This window comes from Salvelinus fontinalis, chromosome 18 (assembly GCF_029448725.1).
Source record: "Salvelinus fontinalis isolate EN_2023a chromosome 18, ASM2944872v1, whole genome shotgun sequence".
NCBI lineage: Eukaryota > Metazoa > Chordata > Actinopteri > Salmoniformes > Salmonidae > Salvelinus > Salvelinus fontinalis.
In genome coordinates, this window is record NC_074682.1 from 34,199,441 (window position 1) to 34,213,419 (window position 13,979).

The window sequence follows — 13,979 nt, forward strand, 5'->3', positions numbered from 1 at the left end:
GAAAAAGCTGCAAGCAGTCAACACTTTGCCAACAGCCGTGCATATGAAAAATAGGCGGTAGGTATCAAATACAATGCCATATAAACGTTCTTAAACAATTACCAGTCCCTAAATGCTTTGCTCACTTCTCTCTCAGGCAGTGGTAAAGAATTTACGCTGAGACACAGATGTTTCATTTTAAAATGTATACCATACGAAAACCATTGATGTCAAAGTTTAACAAACCATACAACTCTGTGCATAAGGACCACTTTTAACAGAAAATTGTACAAAAACCCATTTCCAGAAAGAACTGTGCAGATAAAATGTTTATCAAACTTTGCATCTGCAGTTTTTCCAGTCAATGTTTTTGTTTATTTACTGTGTAAATTGTTCAAAGTAGTCACTGTGCATAGAGTTGTATGGTTTGTTAAACTTTGAAATCAATGTTTTTTTGTTTGGCATACATTTTAAAGTGACAAATCAGAGTCTCAGAATAATTCTATTACAAAATTAGGTGGTACGAATCACAGCTGTTACTAATCCTATTCATCACTGCACATATGCATTATAGGCTATTCCAGGGGTCTACAACCTTTTCTAGCATGAGAGCTACTTCTTTTTTTTTTTTATGTACGTAGCGAGCGAGCTACTCCTTTTTTTCTACCTTTCAAATAGGCACATTCTTCTCTTCTCTCCCCTGCAACCCTTCTCTGGGTCCTTAGTGTACAAGATAAACTAGAGCACTATGTTTTCTGTCAATATACCTGGTAAAATAGTGGTTAATAAACTCTAAAGAGGGGCCTATAAAATGTATTTTTTTTCTCCCAAATTCTTCAGTTTTGATATTATCCCAAACTATGTTTTATCAGTAAAAGAAATCCTGGTTTTAGATTTAGTTTGTTTTTCACTGTCAATATTACATTTGTTCATAGATAAACAACGAAATTGGATGTTCTGGGTCCTTGTCAATGCTTAAATCACATCAGGAGACTATTTTTTAGGTCTGGAAGAAAACGAACACATTTGGATTTGTTAGTGTAATTCCCCTTTAATGTGCCGGTCTCTGTACTGCTGCTCATTTCATGGCAAAGTTAGCAAATAAACAAATAATAGATACACATGATATACTTACTCAATATATACTTCTGCTCGGTAAGCCTACTTTGCAGTTAACATTTTAATTGAGAAAGTTTTGGGGGGAAAATGTCTGTCAACCCACAAGACAGTTATCACGTCAACTGGCTACACAGGGAGTGATAGACAAACTCGCGCAACACACAGACAGGGTCAATATTGTTGGAAATGAATTGGTAGACAGTCGCAGACTCCTTGAACCTCTCATACGGCAAAGAACTGTACCCAGCTAGCAATGAGGAATCGGTCCAGAAGCGGCCCTCCGGAACTGATTGAATCGGGTGTCGGACTCGGCCCGGAATCAAAATGAATGACTGCCCAGAATCTGCCCAAGCACATCGGGCCGTTTCCGTCTACCGGATTTTAGCCGACTTTGCTGGCATCTTACCAGAATCCCCTACAGAAGCGTCGCGATGGACATTTAAATTAATTAATACAAAATTACCCGATTTAGTCATTTTAAATATTACTATTATACATTTTATACATACACATTATACCCATCAACAATTGTTTTTTGTGTCCCCTAAATCGGACGACGCTGGGCCAATTGTGCGTCGCATGGTGACTGTGTCAGCGTGCATGCGCCTGGCCCGCCACAGCGCGATGGAGCAAGGACAATCCGGCCGGCCAAACACTCCCCTAAATCTGACAAGGATGGGCCAGTTGTGGGTCGCCTCATGGGTATCCCGGTCGCGGCCGGCACGTGTCTCGAACCAGCATCTGTAGCAACACAGTTTGCACTGAGATGCAGTGTCATTCGGGAGGCTCCACCCACAAAGTTTTTAATGCTTATCAATTCCCTTGCACAAAGTATCAAAATACTACTTAAACAGGACTCTTAAAGAATTTTTATTTTTTGATCTCAAATGTTAATTATATAAAGCAGCCCGTGCAATCATCTGACGGAGAGTAACCCCAATCGTCCCGAGCACCAAGTAATACATTAGGGCCAGAAAACTCACACCGGAATCGTCCCGAACTCAAACCTCGCATCATGGCCATAAATAATACTGCCGAAGGCGGCCCAGACTCTGACTGAATCGGCCCAGATCCACTGTGCTAGCTGGGTACTGTAGTAGAAAGTGAACTCCTGGTATAGGAAGTTGGCACGTTACACCAAATAGAGATTGAAGGTCAGTGTCTGGCAGAGGGGGGAAACTATCTCGAACTAGAGAAATCTTGTCACGAGTAGACTGACCTCACATGACTTCAATAATAGGCTACTACGGTAAGGTGACCAGGTAGATTTTGGAAATTAAAATAGGGGGTTCATTTTGCAGAGTGATTTTAGTAATTTTAGAATGACACAAGTTTGGTTTGTTGTTAGATGCTCTAATGGCCGCGCATGCTTGTTCATGTGGTGGTCCCAATGTATAACTGATCCAACGTTCTCATAGGTCTGCGGGAGCAAACGAGTTTGGTACAGGAATGTACATAATTTTTACATGCTGATATGATTACATACAGCGTTAGATTATTGACATTTCAACCTCAATTTAACTTTACAGTTGCGTTTTTCTGTTTGAGGGCTAATCGGAGACATTTCCAGCAACAGCTCCAGCCGAAGACAGGCCACCAAAATCAGGGAATGTCCCTGGGGACGTCTGGTCACCCTATACAAGGGGTAATGCTGTGTTCATAACAAAATGGGAAGGTGGTACTTACCAGTTGTGAAGTCCTAAATAATAGTTGGATGCATTCACCTGCTTTGGACTCATTGAGAAATGCAGATTGTCTAATGGAAAACAAGCTGTTTCAACCATAAACTAAAAGTACAGCTATCATGCTTGTAAACGAATTATAGTGTTCAAAAATCATATACAGTGATCCCTCGCCACTTCGCGGTTCACTTATCGCGGATTCGCTATTTCGCGGATTTTCAGAATGCATTTTTTTTTTTTTTTGGTGCATTGTGCTCTGCATTCTGATTCGCTAAAAACTCACTCCCGCTTCTTGTATCAAAACATGCTACGAATTGTGCTATCATTTTGTCGTCTCGTGCAGTTATGTGTACGTACATAAAACAGCTTGGCAAATTTACATTAAGTTGGCCAAATTATCTTGTAATTTCGAACATCTCCTAAACCCATAATGTCGACGAAACGCTCTGAAGAGCAGTGAAACGGCCTACACGTGAGTCACTGTATTTGTATACATGTAATAGTTGCTAATTGTAAAAAAAAAAAAAAAGTTTTCTATTTCACGGATTTCACTTATCGCGGGTCATTTTCGGAACGTAACCCCCGCGATAAACGAGGGATTACTGTAAATAGATAGCCTTTTATAAATAATGTTTTGTTGCATTTAACTGCCTAAAATCCTGTTATCGAGGTCATTTTTTAGTAGGTGATGTCAAAGGTCAGCATGTGGGAAAATTCAGAGCTCAGGGATGATAGACAAGATTCACACTTGTAATTACCAGTTGGAGGGGCGTTCAAGTGGATTTATCCCATCGTATGTGGTATCTACCAGCTTCCTAACTGGTTATGAACACAGCATTAGACAACAAAAACACTTAACAATATTTAATTTTCTCATATATATGTTTGACCGTTGCACAATGTTATTCTCTACACAGGGAGTACTGAAAGACCAGTATGCTAAGAGCACACGTGTGTGTCGGCGCTATGTCATCTCTCAGAGACGTTTGTGCTTCGATGGGTCAACATCCGCAGGAAGATAGCATGTTTGCAAAGTGCAGTGGGTAAGGAATGGATTGATTAAAATACGTCATATCCCTCTGGAAGCACATTACATTGACCAAACTTTTGTCTTTGTCAATACAGAAGATTTTGTTCTATGTGACTATCCAATCTTTCTTTTACCTGGACTTTCCCACATTTTCCATTTATTGAAGCGCCTATGTCACACCAGGGCTATGAAGCAGTCACAGTCTACATCTTTATATCTTGTCCTTTTACATTGTAACTAAAATGCACAAAGTGCAAAATCCCGTCTGATCCCATGTTGTTTTGGTGTGCTTCTCAGGGCCAGTGAGATGGAAGACGTCCTGCAGCCCAGCACCCTTTTTGACAGCCATGCCTACCCGTGCTCTCATAGATGAGCCAATCACCCTAGAGGGGCATCACCTTCCCCCTCACTCACCCATCACGGTGCGCGCCTATATGCACAACGAGGACGGTGACCTATGGGAGGCGCTCTCTCACTACAACACAGACTGGAGGGGTGTCGTCAACAGTGAGTCACATCACTGACAAAGAAATATAATTACTAGTTTATATTAGTAGTAGAATTATTAGCAACAATATTTCTATGATCACTGGCTACAGTATGCAGGAGCTAGGAATCTTGGATGGCAGATTGTTTTGTCTGAACAGCTATTATTATTTAATCTTAGACTATCTCACTCTCTCCCTCCCCTAACCCTCTTCTTCTCACAGTGACCACAGATGTGTCTGTAGGGGGTTCCTATGTGGGCTGTGAGCCCATGGGATTGTTTTGGGCCCTGCAGCCTGCACCTGGAGAGAGAGAGGGTCTGAGGTTGGAACAGGGAATAAAACTAACAAAGAATGCGAAGCTATGGTCACATTGAAAATGATTCAGAGACAAATGCTATTGTTCAACGAAGTCAATATAAAGATTTTTAAAAGGGATAATTCATCAAAATGATAAAAGTACGTATATATTGGGTGATTCCTCACAAAGCTAGAACAAAAAAAGACCATGATTTTGGAGATTTCATTGAAATGTAATCCATAGAATGGTCGTTTGGAAGATGGAATGTTGACATACACAGTTGAAGTCGGAAGTTTACATACACTTAGGTTGGAGTCATTAAAACTAGTTTTTCAACCACTCCACAAATTTCTTGTTAACAAACTAGTTTTGCAAAGTCGGCTAGGGCATCTACTTTGTGCAGATGACACATGACACAAGTCATTTTTCCAATAATTGTTTACAGACATATTATTTCACTTATAATTCACTGTATCACAATTCCAGTGGGTCAGAAGTTTACATACACTAATTTGACTGTGCTTTTAAACAGCTTGGAAAATTCCTGAAAATGATGTCATGGCTTTAGAAACTTCTGATAGGCTAATTGACATAATTTGAGTCAATTGGAGGTGTACCTGTGGATGTATTTCAAGGCCTACCTTCAAACCCAGTGCCTCTTTGCTTGACATCATGGGAAAATCAAAAGAAATCAGCCAAGACCTCAGGAAAAAAAATTGTAGACCTCCACAAGTCTGGTTCATCCTTGGGAGGAATTTACAAACGCCTGAATGTACCACGTTCATGTGTACAAACAATAGTACGCAAGTATAAACACCATGGGACCAAGAAGCCGTCATACTGCTCAGGAAGGAGACGCGTTCTGTCTCATAGAGATGAACGTACTTTGCTGCGAAAAGTGCAACTCAATCCCAGAACAACAGCAAAGGACCTTGTGAAGATGCTGGAGTAAACAGGTACAAAAGTATCTATGTCCACAGTAAAACGTCCTATATAGACATAACCTGAAAGGCCGCTCAGCAAGGAAGAAGCCACTGCTCCAAAACCGCCATCTGAAAAGCCAGACTACGGTTTGCTACTGCACATGGGGACAAAGATCGTACTTTTTGGAGAAATGGCCTCTGATCTAATGAAACAAAAATATTGAACTATTTAGCCGTAGAACAGAATAGAAGTGTTTGGCCATAATGACAATCGTTATGTTTGGAGGAAAAAGGTTGATGCTTGCAAGCCGAAGAACACCATCCCAACCGTGAAGAACGGGGGTGGCAGCATCATGTTGTGGGGGGGTTTTGCTGCAGGAGGGACTGGTTCACTTCACAAAATAGATGGCTTCATGAGGAAGGAAAATTATGTGGATATATTGACGCAAATGGGGCGGCAGTGTAGCCTAGTGGTTAGAGCGTTGGACTAGTAAACAAAAGGTTGCAAGATCAAATCCCCGAGCTGACAAGGTACAAATCTGTCGTTCTGCCCCTGAACAAGGCAGTTAACCCACTGTTCCTAGGCTGTTATTGAAAATAAGAATTTGTTCTTAACTGACTTGCCTAGTTAAATAAAGATAAAATAAAATGGGTCTTCCAAATGGACAATGACTCCAAGCATACTTCCAAAGTTGTCAAAATGGCTTAAGGACAACAAAGTCAAGGTATTGGATTGGCCATCGCAAAGCCCTGACCTCAATCCTAAAAAAAGAAAGACAATTTGTGTGCATAACTGAAAAAGCGTGTGCGAGCAATGAGTGCTACAAACCTGACAAACCTGACTCCTGCTCTGTCAGGAGGAATGGGCCAAAATTTACCCAACTTATTGTGGGAAGCATCTGGAAGGCTACCCAAAACATTTGACCCAAGTTAAACAATTTAAAGGCAATGCTACCAACTACTAATTGAGTGTATGTAAACTTCTGACCCACTGGGAATGTGATGAAAGAAAGTAAAGCTGAAAAAATTCATTCTCTCTCCTATTATTCTGACATTTCACATTCTTAAAATAAAGTGGTGATCCTAACTGACCTAAAACAGGGATTTTTTACTAGGATTAAATGTCAGGAATTGGGAAAACTGTTTTTAAATGTAAGGTGTATGTAAACTTCTGACTTCAACTGTAATTAACATTTGTATCTTAAATCATAATTGAGAAATAATTAGTTGAAGTCGGGATATTTGATTTTTGGGGGGGCCTTTCTGTACGTGCTACAAAGCAAAAGTTGGTTTCACATGAAGTTTTACCGCATGCTCTGTAATATGAGTAGTATTTTGATATCAATAAGATATTTATGAATATAGAAAAAGATAAACATGAATATTGAAAATATACATTTTAGATTTGGCAAATTGTTCTATATTGTTGAACATAATTTACTTTATGGGTTCCAGACTGGGATCTCTGGTAGTTTTAAAGTTATGGCCCATTTTCACTTTCACTCTGTTGGTAATGTTTACAAATTGGATCATACAGTAACTCTAATAGTAGCAGAGATCCCACTCTGGAACTTTGATATGCCCGTAGAGTATATTATGTTCAACAATATAGAACAATTTGCCAACAAATATATATATATTTCTATATTAATGTGTATATTTTTCGATATTCATAAATGTATTAAAGACATTTGTTATTGATATAAAAATACTACTCATTACAGAGCAAGTGTTAAAGCTTCATATGACACCAACTTTTGCTTTGTAGCACTTACAGATTAGGCCAAAATGTCACAAATATTCCAATTTCAATTAATTCTTTCTCAATTATGCTTCATTAAAGAGGCAATCTGCAGTAGCTATATAATTTTTTAAAACTTAAATTAATGATATGAACCCATTGATTCTTGAAGAATATACCTTGTAAATGCCGCATGAGCTTAGATCAGCTGTCGCACCCCGTCAGAACCAAAAATATAAGCATGTTTTACTCCAATGTGTGTAAACTAAATAAATGTAAATTAACACTATATAGCCTCAACATGTTTAAAGCTATAATTCTGATATCATGGATGGTGGTTACATTTCTCTTACAAAAACAGCGGCGGAGAGGCCGCTTTGTTACTGTTTGCCGCATTAAGAAACAAATGTCAAATATATGTCAACAATCTTTCCTCCAAAGGACCCTTGGTCTTGTTTTGTGAGGAAAATTCCATTTCCTTATTTTGAAAGTACTCTATGGGCCAGGAGTTATCGCGATACAATCTTGGGGTTTGCATACATAGCCCATGATGGTGACAATTTCATCCTTGTATTTTCCCACAGGCTGCGGAAGAGAAACGTTGAGACTCCGTACTCAGTACAGTTGTCCTTATTAGAGGGTCACATTCCGGTTCTACCCAGTGAGGGTTCCAACAAGGAGCAGCTGCAGAGAGGGGAACAGGAGCTGGCTGCAGTGACTGTTGAACGCTGGTACATGGCACCAGGTGTCCGGAGAATAGAGATTAGGCAGAACGGAGTAGTGGGGACCTTGTTCTTACCCCCAGGTAAGAACTAGGTCTGAGGGAAAAAGGTGATTGCTTTGTTAAATTGTACATATCAAATCACATTTCAAATCTTTTCTTTGTAACACAAGATTAGAGTATCTTTACAAAAACTATTATGACTGAGGCGGTAGTAATAAGGTGGTAGTGCATAGCCAAAAGAAATATAGGACATAATGGTCTTATAGGAACACATTTCATTCCATGCATCAACCAGCTATGAAGAGATGGCTCTCGCTGTGCAACAGGTGATCCTATTACTCTCAAACTCTGAATGCCAGGGCTCTCATGAAGAGTTTGATTTGATTTTTGATTGGATTTGCATTGATGTTAGTGTGATTAGATGGAACAATAGAGCCCTGAGTGCCGGCGATTAGCGACTGTCAGTTAGTAAGTTTGTTGGGCTACTAATGACCATCAGTGGCAGTGTAGTGTTGGAGAAGCCTAGTTACCGTGACTCAATGGTGACATGGAATTTGACTGCGGTCAGGACTCGTGACTACGGGTGTGGCGGTAATATGGTCACCGTAACAGCCCTAGGTAGTGCTAGGTTTCAAAGTAGCTAGGTGATGCTCCCCTGTATGACGAAACATTCTGGCACCTCTGCAAAACTCTCTTTCCTCCTTGTTTTCTCAATGTGCGTTGAAAGACTGCATTCCAGTTTCTCCAGGACCACCCCCAGGTGTGTGGGGACAGGCTGGGGGTCATTGGCCTCTCGTTCGGAGCCTACCTGGCTCTGCGAATCGCCACTCAGATTGGTGTCAATGTAAGTCTGGCCCTGAAGCGGTCATCTGGACTATTCCTTACCAGTCATCAAACAACTATTAGCCTTCCAAATATGAAATCATGTTTTTACCTCTTGTGCTGTGTTCGGGAGTTGGTATGTCCGATGTAGTCTAAGGTGGAATGACCAGAATTTGGGTAAAAGAGAAAGTTGAGAATTAAGGCTATATACAAATACGAAAGGCATATGTCATGAGTATGATGCGTTACAGTGAGCTCCAAAAGTATTGGGACAGTGACAAGTTTTTTTGTTTGTTTTGGCTCTTTATTCCAGTACTTTGGATTTAAACAGATACAATGACTGAAGTTAGAGTACAGACTGACAGCTTTAATTTGAGGGTATTTTCATCCATATTGGGTAAACCTTTTAGAAATTCTAGCACATTTTGTACATAGTCCCTCCATTTAGGGGACCAAAAATATTGGGACAAATTCACTTGTGTATCAAAAGTTTAGTACTTGGTTCAATATTCCTAGCACGCAATGATTACATCAAGCTTGTGACTTTACAAACTTATTGGATGCATTTGCTGTTTGTTTTGGTTGTGTTTGAGATTATTTTGTGCCCAATAGAAATTAATAGTAAATGTTGTATTGTGTCATTTTGGTGTCACTTTTAATGTAAATAATTGTTAAGAGCGTTGGGCCAGTAAGCGAAAGGTGGCTGTTTCGATTCCCCAAGCCGACTAAGTGAAAAATCTGTCTGTGCCCTTGAGCAAGGCACTTTACCCTAATTGCTCCTGTAAATCGCTCTGGATAAGAGGGTCTGCTAAATGACTAAATTCAAAGTGTTGGAGTACTGAGCCAAAACAACAACAAATGTGTCACTGTCCCAATACTTTTGGAGCTCACTGTATCTGCATGTGGAACTGCATCTGAATAGAAATTCCTGGGATTCCCATTCACTCAGTTTCTTTCTCTCAGCCCAGGTGTGTGATCGGAGTCAATGGTCCAATAGGAAGTATCAACAAACTATCAGACAGCGACGGCAAGACCGAAAGCTTTGATGGGTTAGTTACCATGGAAACACAGAAATAAGCTTTTGAAGAACTGTTCTTAACATTATAGCAATTTTGAAATATAGTTAACCTATTTAAGTATTGTGATGTTTTAAAAATGATGGTATGCCTGAAAGATGACTTTACAGGGACTAAATTAGATAATTCTCATTATATTGTGTTATTGTCAAGAGGGATGCAACTCTTTTCTTATCCCACCCATTGTTATGTTATAGGGATCAGAAACACTGGAGTTACGATGAACAGGGCTACGTCAGCTTCAGAGAAGTGTCCACACCCAACAACATTCCACCTGAGAACAAAGCAAAGGTACGACCCTCAAGTGTTGATGGGGTCAAGAACCCCCTCCAGCCAGCTGCACAGAAAACATTATAATACTCTTATCATATCCTATTATTTTATTTCTAGTATAGTAATACCTGTGCAGCTAGTGTGGTATTGGTGGAAATGAATGTAGAATTTGTTTCCTAGGGTTACATCAACAATGATATCCTCTGTTCGTGCAGGTTGAAAACCTGTGTTGCCCCCTACTGTACATTGTGAGTGAAGATGACTTGAGCTGTGCAGCTATTGAGAACGCAGATGAGGTAAGCCTACTTCAAGGTATGTCCTTACCATTAAACCTACCATATGACATACTATGGTAGTATATAGCTAGTGTCCTAGTTATAGTTGCTGATAGTAATAACTTTTCCAATATCCTGACGAGTCAAATGTCATGAACATTTGATTGAACATACTGTATATCTCCTTGGTTTTCAGATTGAGAAGATGCTGGTAGATCCCACCTGTTCACCCGCCTGTCATACCTGGGTGCTGGCCACCTGATTGAGCCGCCCTACACCCCCAACGCTCGAGCCTCCATGTGGACCACCCAACCAAAGAAACGTGGGTCCTCCTTTCCTCCCATACACACCTTCACCTCTTTCATATTTAGTTTGTCATGCTGTTATGACCTTGTTTTCAGTGGTACTTTTTGTAAATATTCTTGATTGTATTCTAAATGATAATCATAATTTGAATTTGTCTTGAAGTAAATTTCTCAGTCCTTTATTCTTGATCTCTATCTCCAGTTAGATTGTAAAGGGTAATAGACATTTTAATTAACATATATCAATGAGAGGACGACAATGTGATTCATTTTTCCAGGTTATTTCCCATGCTGTCCTGTTATGTATTTTTTTCTCCTATAGTGATCACTCTCTGGGGAGGGCACCTGGCACCCCATGCTGCCGCCCAAGAAGATGCCTGGAAGAGGACCCTGGAATTTATGGAACACCATCTAAGAGGGTGAAGGGAGAGGAATAGTGACCACTTTGTGATAGAATGGTACATTTCATGTCTCCACAATGCATGACCCAAAACTCAAAATCAACTGTCCAAAATCAGGTGGACTGTGTTCTTGTGAATGTACTGTAATTTCACAACACATATTGTTATGTAGGCATCTATGTATTGTCATTGATTTGTAAAATGTTTATGTATACAAATAATATTATAATAAATTCAATGGCAGGTAAACAAAGTAGCTTCATCATCATTTCATCTTTATGAGAGGGTTACACTGCATGTATGTTGACTGAAACAGTCACGCCTTTACATTGTGCCACTAATGGTTGTGATCTGGGCTGAAGAGGTCGTGGCATGCCGATGTCACCATGGCGATCAACGCGATGATCTTTTGGAAGTCAATCTCCAGGTCTCTGTTTTGGTCCAGGTCTGCAAACATCTCATTCAGAGTCTGATTCTCTTGTATTTTCTTAAATGAGACAAGAAGAGTCAACAGTAAAAATGAATCTGTCAGATTATAATTTGTGTCAGGTTATTTTAGTTAATGTTCTGTATAGGCCCGTACAAGTTTATAACAAGTAATACCACATGGACCTGCAGGCGTTTAAGTAAAGTGCAATAACCTAATAGTCATCTAAATCATTACAGCTGTTCAATGTAATTCTTTATTGTATAATTTTTTTATTCATATAGAAGGCTAAAAAACGATTATTCTTTTTCGAATTGGATGAGCCCGTAGGGCTCTGGTCAAAAGTAGTGCACTATATAGGGAATAGGGTGCCATTTGGGATACAGTGGAGAGTGACTCACGATGATGAAGTGACTCATCTCATTATTGATAAGATCTATGAGCTCTGCCTTCTTCAGCTTGCACTTGTGGCCAGAGTATTTATGGAACACATGGATGATGGCGATCATGGAACTCTAGTTCTGACATGCTCCGCTCAGTTCTCTTTCAGGAACACAGTACCATATAATTACATATAGAACACACTCTATGCACAAAACCCAGATACAGCAAGCACACACCACCTATCAAAACTATATTTCAATATTATTCAAGTAAATTGTCAGTAAATACAAAAGTATTTGAATGACCACTGTTTTTAACTTGTTTCATAGAGACTCATAAGATTAGGAATATAGCCGGTTTTATACGGCATATTTAGAATTGTATAGCATCTTACCTGGTTAAATAAAAACATTTGCCTATGATTTCATTGTATGTTGGTCTCATATTGCTCCTTAGCTAAACTCAATGTTCAAATAAATGTACATTGTGTTCACCTTATCGTCTTATAAATGCACACAAATGAAAGCTCATTCAGATCATCTGACCATAGAGTGAAATACGAAAGGACATGGATGACTACAGAATGACACAAGGCGTGGGACAATGCAACACCAAAATGACATGGACAACTATAGAATGACACTAGGCGTGGGACAATACACCAAAAGGATTTTCCTCAATTATCTAAACAAACATTCCATGCAAATGCAACCATTACTGCTCAATTATTTGCTTTATTATATTACCTGCATTTGAAGACAGAAACCCACCCTTCTTTCACTGTATTGTGAGACTTGGCAAACTGATGCTCTAAGACTGACACACTCCTTGTCAGTGTCTCAAAAGGCACCCTATACCCTTTATTAGGATTATTTTACTGTTGTGTTCATATCAAATGACAATGCATATACAGTTGAAGTCGGAAGTATACATACACTTAGGTTAGAGTCATTAAAACTAGTTTTTCAACCACTCCACAAATGTCTTGTTAACAAACTTTAGTTTTGGCAAGTCGGTTAGAACATCTACTTTGTGCATGACACAAGTAATTTTTCCAACAATTGTTTACAAACAGATTATTTCACTTATAATTCACTGTATCACAATTCCAGTGGGTCAGAAGTTTACATACACTAAGTTGACTGTGCCTTTAAACAGCATGGAAAATACCAGAAAATTATGCCATGGCTTTAGAAGCTTCCAATAGGCTAATTGACATCATTTGAGTCAATTGGAGGTGTACCTGTGGATATATTTCAAGGCCTACCTTCAAACTCAGTGCCTCTGTTTGACATCATGGGAAAATCAAAAGAAATCAGCCAAGACCTCAGGAAAAAAAATTGTTGACCTCAAGTCTGGTTCATCCTTGGGAGCAATTTCCAAACGCCTGAAGGTACCACGTTCATCTGTACAAACAATAGTACACAAGTATAAACACCATGGGACCACACAGCCGTCATACCGCTCAGGAAGGAGACGCGTTCTGTCTCATAGAGATGAACATACTTTGGTGCGAAAAATGCAAATCAATCCCAGAACAACAGCAAAGGACCTTGTGAAGATGCTGGAGGAAACAGGTACAAAAGTATCTATATCCACAGTAAAACAAGTCCTATATCGACATAACTTGAAAGGCCGCTCAGCAAGGAAGAAGCCTCTGCTCCAAAACCGCCATAAAAAAGACAGACTATGGTTTGCAACTGCACATGGGGACAGAGATTGTACTCTTTGGAGAAATGTCCTCTGGTCTGATGAAACAAAAATAGAGAACTGTTTGACCATAATGACCATCGTTATGTTTGGAGGAAAAAGGGGGCTGCTTGCAAGCCGAAGAACACCATCCCAACCGTGAAGCACGGGGGTGGCAGCATCATGTTGTGGGGGTGCTTTGCTGCAGGAGGGACTGGTGCACTTCACAAAATAGATGGCATCATGAGGGAGGAAAATGATGTGGATATATTGACGCAACATCTCAAGACATTAGTCAGGAAGTTAAAGCTTGGTCGCAAATGGGTCTTCCAAATGGACAATG

General features: G+C 39.7%; 1 protein-coding gene across 1 annotated transcript; it reads left to right on the forward strand.

Moving 5' to 3' along the window:
• The first annotated feature begins 1,796 nt into the window (after positions 1–1,796).
• Positions 1,797–11,356, forward strand: LOC129816025 (acyl-coenzyme A thioesterase 2, mitochondrial-like). Its single transcript, XM_055870216.1, has 11 exons — positions 1,797–1,800; positions 3,725–3,823; positions 4,108–4,317; positions 4,521–4,620; positions 7,845–8,073; positions 8,712–8,828; positions 9,770–9,855; positions 10,080–10,173; positions 10,371–10,451; positions 10,627–10,752; positions 11,058–11,356. The coding sequence occupies exons 1-10, from the start codon at positions 1,797–1,799 to the stop codon at positions 10,690–10,692; spliced, it is 1,086 nt and encodes a 361-aa protein (XP_055726191.1). The 3' UTR covers positions 10,693–10,752; positions 11,058–11,356.
• The last annotated feature ends 2,623 nt before the right edge of the window (positions 11,357–13,979 follow it).